This window comes from Mus pahari, chromosome 5 (assembly GCF_900095145.1).
Source record: "Mus pahari chromosome 5, PAHARI_EIJ_v1.1, whole genome shotgun sequence".
NCBI classification, from domain to species: Eukaryota; Metazoa; Chordata; class Mammalia; order Rodentia; family Muridae; genus Mus; species Mus pahari.
The window spans coordinates 163729285-163738378 of record NC_034594.1 but is presented as its reverse complement, the minus strand read 5'-3'; the positions used below and the strand labels follow the sequence as shown (position 1 = coordinate 163738378).

General features: G+C 46.8%; 1 protein-coding gene across 1 annotated transcript in view; it reads right to left on the bottom strand.

The window, feature by feature from the left end:
• Nek2 (NIMA related kinase 2) overlaps positions 1–8400 on the bottom strand; it is a 12918-nt gene extending 4518 nt beyond the window's left edge. Inside the window, exons 1-6 of the mRNA XM_021198541.1 lie at positions 8224–8400; positions 7609–7826; positions 7078–7318; positions 2989–3071; positions 2235–2361; positions 1241–1460 (exon numbers count right to left, since the gene is read on the bottom strand). Of these exons, the coding sequence (XP_021054200.1) occupies positions 1241–1460; positions 2235–2361; positions 2989–3071; positions 7078–7318; positions 7609–7826; positions 8224–8319 (985 nt within the window). The 5' untranslated portion in view covers positions 8320–8400. The remainder of the gene's footprint in view (positions 1–1240; positions 1461–2234; positions 2362–2988; positions 3072–7077; positions 7319–7608; positions 7827–8223) is intronic.
• Positions 8401–9094: the final 694 nt, after the last annotated feature.

The following is a 9094-nucleotide window of genomic DNA, read 5'->3' as shown; positions in this document are numbered from 1 at the left end:
TCACTGTTAGCAAGTTCAGTCAGCTCTCACTGCATCACTGTTAGCAAGTTCAGTCAGCTCCTCTTGTGCTGTCTCATGAAGAGCTTCAGCTCTGACTGAATGAATGGACTTCTGGAAGTGCAAATGCGGCATCATGTAGACTTGGAAAATACAATGAAATGTCTTGTCTGCAAGCATGTGCAAGTGTTCCCACACAGGAACTATCTTTGTAATCCTTTTGCCTAGTTCGATATCATGTTCCTCAAAAAAAGCAGATGAGGTAGGCAGCATGTAAATTTTATTTTCATCTTTTTTTTTTTTTTTTTTTTTTCAGTTGCTATTAATCCTTATTTACCTAAAACTCTGTACATGCTGTACATGAAAGTAACTGTGTAATTTAATTTTCATCTTTTTTTTTTTTTTTTTTTTTTGCCAAAGCTGAAGTTTCCTTTGGAATAATCGGATCCTTTCAGATAAACCGAAGAATGTTGTATTTGGTCCTTACAGTCATAAATGTAACTAATTCAAGATGACAAAGATTACAACCAAGTAAGTTACCGTCTACAACTCACTTTCATTACTGAAAAGTGCTTAGAACTTAGCAGCCTTGCTATCTGGCTAAGAACATTTTGAGTTCATCATGAAGCTCAAAAACTCATTTAAACCCTTTTCCTCTGACAGCCATTTCATTTCCATAAGACATAGCAGAGCTCTGTTTGGAGCATCCGACTATTTTAAGTGCTCACCTTTACAAAACTGACAGAAGTTACGATGCTTCTCATTACTTGTTGTTGTTGTTGTTGGGATGGTTTTCTAATGGAATATTACTAATGAAGATAAATTTTATATATATATCTTTGTTCGGGGTATATGTGATGGACAAAGGAGTGAAGACTCATGGGAAATAAGTGGTTTCTGTTGGTCTTAGGTAAAGGTCATTTGAGCCTCCCAAGGGGGGTCATGACCCACAGATGGAGAATCACTGGTTTATAAAGGTTATCAGGCTTGGCAACACAAGCCGCTGGCACAGGAGGATGGAAGGTCAGCATGGGTAACTCAGAGAGATCCTGCCTTGAGAGAAAAATGCTGGGAGGTAGCTCACTGGTATTCACAAGATCCTGGGTTCAATCCCCAGAACCCACAACTAAAAAGAAATAAAAGGTTCTTCCTAACAGCCTGTGAATATACGCTCTTCTGTTCAGACCCTGGCCCCGTCTCCCCACTGCACTCGGCTGGCTCCCTGGCTCGGGGCACCACTCACGCTCCAGGCTGTCCTCCCGAGCTCTGAGTGCTTGCTCTCGATCCTGCAGTTGCCTTTCCTTCAACTTGAGCTCGCTCAGCACAGGGCTGGTGTCCGGCAGCTTCGAAGGCTCGCCTGAGTGCCGTCCTCTCCTCTCCAGATTTCTCCTCTGCTCTTCTGCAACCAAGTCTGCTATCACAGGGCTCTCCAGAATTTCTTCCACTGAAGGTCGATGGTAGTCCTAGAGAGACAGTGTGGCTGGCAGATCAGAGTCATCTTAAGAAAAGCAGCTGCTTAGCAGGGTAACAAGACAAGAGACAGTTCCTGCATCTACAGATACCAGGCTAAACACCTCACCGGTCACAAGGTGCTGGGTCTGCACCGTGACGTGGGTCTGGCTGCCTGTTTTCCTTTCTCACTGGTTCTAAGGAGCTGGCTTAGGCCCGCACAACTCTTCCCTTCTCCATGCACACTGGGCATCACTGGGCCACTCTGGGGAAGTGAGGCCTGTTTCTCTAGATACCAAGAAGGACATCCTCATGACCTTCAATCTTATCTGTTCCCCATCCCCCGCCCCTGCATCCTCCACAAACCCACAGCTCCCTGAGTCACTCTTTCCTCAGCTGACAAAGGCCACCTGCCTCCCATCCCACCGGCTAGAAGACCAGTTCAGGATATTTCCATTCCCCTGTTGACATTCCCCTCATATCCGTCATCCCTCACAGTGAGGGGAGAGGAATACAGTGTATCCTGGCTCCTTCCCTTTCCAATACAGGGCTGAGATTGGATTTCCTCAGTCCTTCCATGCCACTAACCATCCTTCACAGCAGAAGATGGAAAGGAAATTGGGAAGTGAGGCCCCCAGTCGTCGAGGGGGCACGTCTCCATGCCTGTAAGCGTAGGATTGTCGACAGGGAAACAGACACTTCTTTAGTTCTCACTGGTCTTTACACAGAATATGCCTCCAAAGTTCACAGAGACTGAGACAGTATACATGGTGCCTTGCACCCATTACCTTTAAATTCAGCATCCGAGTGATGAGGTCATTCAAGCCATCAGAGTAGCGGTAGGGGATGCGCCTGAACCTCCCTTCCCTGATTTTCCCAGCTAACTCTTTTTGGTTGAAAGCTGTAAATGGAGGCCTAGGATTTAAAAAAGAAAAAGGAAAAGAGAAAGGAGGGAAGAGAAAGAGAGAAGGGAGAGGGGAGGGCAAAGAAGAGAAGGAAGTTATAAAAATGTTAGATGAACACAAAGGACAGGAATAAATGGGTGACTGGCCTTTGTCTCACACTCTACTTCCTCATCTGGGACTCTTCCTTGGCTACAGTTAGTGGTGTGGTTAGCCCACCGTACTGTGGCAAGGCCGTGCTGGTGTATTTTAGGGTTGAACAGCTCTGACTTGAGGTGTGTTCATACACTCTGGACATTCTGCAGCAGCACGGCTTCTGCCTGCTACATCTCAAACTGTCCCCAGTGTGATGGAATGTCCTTCCTCCATCCCTGTACAACTGTGGTTCTGGGGAATGGCTTAGAATCGCAGGAGGAAAATGTCAAACTCAGAGCCTGTCCTGTTCTCCCAACCCCAGGCCTTCCCCAGGACCCCGACACATCTGCTTTGTTGACTTGGTCTATAAACTCAGATCCCTGAACAAAGCAGACCCAGCCCCACAGGTTCCACTCTAAACTTGTACAAGCCGGGTGCTTGGTTGTCGCTATTGTAACAGGACCCGGAGTGTGAGCCTGAAGCAGGCCTGTCTTCACGCACTCACATTAGTGCACATAGCTCATACAGCAGGCAGCCCAGCGACCAGATGTCCGACTTCTCGTTGTAGGATAAGCGGCTCATCTGCTCCTAAAAGAGAAGGTAAGAAAGTACCAAGGCGGTGAGAGCTTGCTTTGTTTTAGCCTGAGGGCACAAAGCACAGGGCTGGGTCTCAAACACAAAATAACCGTAGCTCACAACTGTAACCTCAGCACTTGCGAGATAGAGCATGGGGACCAGGGAACTATGACGGGCTAGGGCTACAGACACATCTCAGCAGCCAAGGCGGTGCTCCTGCAGAGGGCCCAGGCTTCCCTCCCAGCACCCACACAGCCCCTCATTACAATCTATAACTCCAATGGATCCAATGCTCTGTGCTCTCCCAGACACTGAATACACATGGTGTACATACATTCAGGAAAAAACACTTATACACATAAAATAAAAATACATAAAATCTTCTAAAAAAAATTCAAAGTTATTCTCAGCTATACAAGTTCTAGGAAGCTTGGGTACATGAGTTACTATCAAAAAAAAAAAAGTCCAACAAACAAAAACAACCAAAACAAAGCCTACAATTTACTACACTGAAAACAAAACAAAATCTCAATGTTTGGTAATATTTACTGAAGAAGAAAAACTGGGGCTGGAGAGATGGCTCAGCTGTGAAGAGCACTGGCTGCTCTTCCAGAGGTCCTGAGGTCAATTTGCAGCACCTATGTGGTGGCTCACAACCATCTACAAGATTTGATTCCCTCTTATGGTGTCCATGAAAACAGAACACTCTTATACATATAAAGTAAAATTAGAAAGAGAGAGAGAGAGAGAGAGAGAGAGAGAGAGAGAGAGAGAGAGAAGGAAAAATGTTAAATTTTCTATCTGTAGCAAAAATTTTCAAAATTTCACATCCAAAAGACTAATGTAGCTTAGACTACAGTAGCAAAGATGGCGGCTTCCATTTTATCCTCACATTTATAATGAAAAGGGGCAAGGATCTTATCCTGGCAACTTCCTATGAACAATTCACTCACTATTTCACTTTCATGGATAAAATGTGATATTTACAATTCAAAGGCAATCATGAGAGAGCTCTCCCCGCTATCCTCAAGGGAAGCAAACACCACTTTGTTTTGTTTAGAGATAAGGGTCTCAGACACCTGCCTCAGCCTCTAAAAGCTGGGACTACATACCGTTGTAGACAATGACTAAAGTCCATTTTAAAAATCAGAGGACTGGCTGGTGGAACACACCAGTAACCCTGCCCCTGAGAGGTAGAAGCTGAGGGTCAGGAATTCACAGTCATCCTCCATGCGGCTGAGCTACTTGAGACTCTTGTCTCAAAAATAAACAAATAGGGCTGGTGAGATGGCTCAGTGGGTAAGAGCACCCGACCGCTCTTCCGAAGGTCTGGAGTTCAAATCCCAGCAACCACATGGTAGCTCACAACCACCCATAACAAGATCTGACGCCCTCTTCTGGAGTGTCTGAAGACGGCTACAGTGTACTTACATATAATAAATAAATCTTTAAGAGTTAAAGAAAAAAAAAACAAATAAGGAGAGATGGTTCAGCAATTAAAAGCACTGGCTGCTCTTCCAGAGGACCCAACACCCACATCACAACTCACAACTGTCTATAACTCCAATTCCAGGGAACCTGACAACCTCACAACAGGCAAAACAACAATGTGCGTAAAAAAACCAAAGCAAGGGGCTAGAGAGATGGTTTAGGTTGAGAGCCCATTAGCTTACAACTGCCTGTAACTCCAGTTCCAGGGGAACTAACTGATGTCCTCTTCTGGCCTAATGGCCTAGACACACATACACCACATTTTCTAAGTTAAAATAAATGAATTATAGAAAAAGCTGGCATAACCAAACCACACATTTAGCTCACATCTCAGTAGATACAGGTATAAAAACCTAATTTAACTATTCATTTGTATTCATTCATACACACACACATACCCTCCGTCCACTGTTATGAAGCACAGCAGTAACTAACACTCTCCTTACATCTCCCAGCTTATGTCTCAGGGAAACTGAGCTCATTCAGTCAGAAGGGCAAGTGGGAAAAGGGGGCACAAAAGACAGTGCAGGTGTTAACATTTGGGTGAGTTCCTTTGTAATCAAGCTTTCTGTGTGGAACATGACACATGGAAAAACCGCCCTGCTCTGAAAATAGTCACAAACTCACAAAGTTTTATACTGTCACCAGTTCTATTAGTGTGATTATATATCTGGAAAGTTCTGGAAATCTCTGTGAACTACTAAAGAATTCTCTATTTGCTACAATTGTATACACTTACACAGCAATGCTGCCCCTATAGACTTGAGGTTGGTTGGTATTTCACTTTTGCTTTGCTTTTGTGTTGAGACAGGATCTCACTATGCAGACTAGACTGGGATTAAAAGCATGCCCTGACCTTGATATCTAATGACAGATTGAAAATCTGTCGTGTTCTTGCCCTAACAATTGTTCTACAATCTAAAAATCAGAAATGAGGACTAATTCATACAAGGATATGCACAAAGGGTGCCTTATGATAGTAAGACTTTTAGAAACACTCTGTAAATGCAGAAGAGCAGCAAGAACAGGACATACAGAAATTAATACTAAACACTGGATGCCTCTGTGAGAAGGCTTTAGCCTCACCAAACTTACGGTTACTGTGATGGTAAATCTGCCCACCTGACAGCATCTAAATCACCTACGACTCAAGCCTCTATGTATATCACTAAGGGAGTCTAGACTGACTTAGCTCAGCTGGGGAGACCCACCCTAAATGTGGAGGCACCATTCCCTGGGCCTGGGTCCTAAACTCATAAGCAGCAGCAAGTACCTGAGCATCTAAGTTCATCTCAGCTGCCTGCTGATACAGTATGACCAGTGGTATTTAACTTTGGGTCCAGGACTCTGTATGTTAAAAAATAAAATAAAATAAAACAAACACTCCCAGGGAGTCTGAGGTCACCACTTTAGGACTGACATCTTGGGAAATATTGTTGCCTTTAAACACTATTCCCCTTGGAAACACTGTTGCCTTAAACATTATTTGTAACCCTGTAATTTAGCATTTTGTGGTCATTGAAGAACAAAACAAACGCTGAGCAACATGGTGCACACCTCTAATCCCAGCAGAGGCAGGCAGAGCTCTGTGAATCCCAGGCTAGCCAGACCTACAGTGAAGCCCTGGGGAATGGGGGACACTGGAAGATGACTTAGTGGTTAACAGCACTTGTTGCTCTTACAGAAGACCTGGATATGGTTTCCAGTCTCTACATGACAGCTCAATCCATCCATAACTCTAGCTCCAAAGAATCCAATGCTATCTTCTGACCCTCTTGGGCATTTGGCACACAGGTGACACTTACATACATGTAGACAAAACACCCACACACATAAATAAGTCTTTAGTTTTTCTTTTTAAAGCTCTAGTTGAATACAGAGAACTGTTCGCCAGGGAGTCTCTTTGAAAACAAATCTAGGAGGGGTCAATGGTTAAGCACCTGCTGCTCTTCCAGTGGTCCTGAGTTCAATTTCCAGCATCTGGTCAGACAGCTCACAGTTGCCTGGAACCCTGAGTGTGAGTGTGTGGGATAGGGTAAGTCCACTCCCTCTTCTGGCCTCCACCACACACATAGCACTCACTCACAAGACACAGATACTATATACACATAATAAACGTTTTAAAGTATGTATTCCATATAAAGTAATCTGGGCTATAACTCAGTGGCACAGTGCTTACCTCAAATGCCCAAGGGCCTAGATTCGATCCCCAACATTACAGGAATGAAGTACAAACTCAAAACTCAAATTGTATTGTGAATTCTGAGCTACTGGATTTATTAGCAACCCAAGTCTCAGTTCTTTGCATCTGAATGCTTCACCTAAGACATTAAAAAGTTGAATTCTAGGCCAGGTGTGGTAGCTCACGCCCTTAATCCCAGCACTTGGGAGGCAGAGGCAGGAGGATCACTTTGAGTTCAAGGACAGCCTGGTCTACAAAGTGAGTTCCAGGACAGCCAAGGCTACACAGAGAAAACCTGTCTCAAGGGGAAAAAAAAAAAAAAAAAGTTGAATTCTGAATACTCACAGGAGACATGTAATAGGGTGTGCCAACAAACGTTTTTGCAAAACTCGTGTCGTGATTTAATATTCTAGCTAGTCCAAAGTCCCCGAGCTTGACATTGTGTTTGCTGTCCAGGAAGACATTGGCTGGCTTCAGGTCCCGGTGAAGCACAGTGTGGCCACCGTCACTCCTTCTGTGACACTCTTTCAGGGCCAGTGTCAACTGAGTCATCACTCGAAGGACAAACTCTTCTTCCAAGTATTGTCTGGAGAAAAAACACATTTCAGAATCCTGAATAAAAGTCATCTTCAGCTGGGCGTGGTGGCGCACGCCTTTAATCCCAGCACTTGGAGGCAGAGGCAGGTGGATTTCTGAGTTCGAGGCCAGCCTGGTCTACAAAGTGAGTTCCAGGACAGCCAGGGCTATACAGAGAAACCCTGTCTCGAAAAACAAAACAAAAAAAAAGTCATCTTCAATACGGGGCAAATCATTTAAGTGTACTAACATGGAAGTAAGTTCTTATTAGATATGAACTGTGGGACTCTTTCACCTTACCTGTCCTTGGTTCCCTTTGCAATGACACTAGCCAGGTCCCCTCCCTCACAGTACTCCATTACGATGTACAGCGTTGTGTTGGTTCGGTCGATAATACGATCGTAATAACGGACGATGTTTGGATGTTTCAGCTCCCGAAGCAAGTTCACCTCAGACACAAGCATTTGCTTCTCCACCTCCGTCATGGAACCATAGTCAAGCTCTTTCCACACCAGGATCTGAAACGCAGCATTTCCAAGGTGTGAGACAAAGGATGAAATTCCCAAAGTTGAAAAGCAAAACACTACAACACAATGTCGGTGAGGGAGTCTAGACCCGGTGAATTCAGTGGGAAGACCCACCCGAAATGTGGGCGGCACCATCCCCAGCGCTTGAGTCCCGGACGGCGTGGGGCTCAGCGGCGAAGCAGGTCACGTGAGCTCGTCTCTCTGCTCGCCGCGGGTTCGCGCCTCCACCGGTTCCCAGCCGGCGCAGCCCGCTCCACGAACCCGTCCCTTCTTAGGAGGCTACAGTCCGGCCCTTCACGGGAGTTCAGGTGGCCGCCCTCCCCTTCCCAGCGTGGGCGATGCTTGCTCCTCCCTAAGCCCGCCGAGGAAGGGCTGCCCGGCGCCTCACCTTGCCGTCGCTCTTCCTCCGAATCTTCTGACAGCGGCCGTAGGAGCCGGAGCCGATGCTGTGCAGCACCTCGTAGTCCTCCACTCGGGACGGCATGGCGAGCGGCCACCCTGGCAACCACACCACCGCGCCGCTCGGAGCCCAGGCTCGCCCGCTGCAGGCCAACCGCGCCGACCCCCGAGCCCCTCGTCTACCTGCCCGAACCCGCGAGCAACCGAACACCCGGTCAACCGTCGCGGGCTTCGGCCTCGCATTCCATTGGTCCACAGCGAAGGGGCATCTCAACTCTGATTGGCTGAGAAAACACAACACGGCTAGGCATCCTGGGAAAATGCGTGTTGCTAGGCAACCGCGTCGGCGGCGTTGGTGTCTGGGTCAAGCTGCTCTACGGAATACCCGCCGCTCCGAAAACCCCTGGGACCTGGGATCGCAAAGTCTGTTGGGACCTCGGTAATTCCGTTCCTCAGCTGAGGTCGCTATGGTAACGGAAGTCCAGGGATCTGGACTGGAGACACTGGCCTTTTGACCTTTCCACTTTGACCCCCACCCTTTTCCGACTCCTCTGCACTCGGGTCCTGAACATAAACCCTGTGTGTTGAGGATTCGGTGACCCTGAGGGATGGGGTGAGTGCACCGAGCACTTTATATTCCTCACACCCAGAGAGCCAAAATCTGTGTTCCAGCCGGGCGTAGTGGCACACGCAGGCAGATCTCTGTGAGCGCGAGGACATCCAGAGCTTTGTAGAGGGTCCCTGCCTTACCCCCACCCGCGAGAAAGACACCCCACGCCGAGAGAGAGAGAGAGAGAGAGAGAGAGAGAGAGAGAGAGAGAGAGAGAGAGAGAAAGAAGAAGAAGAAGAAGAAGAAGAAG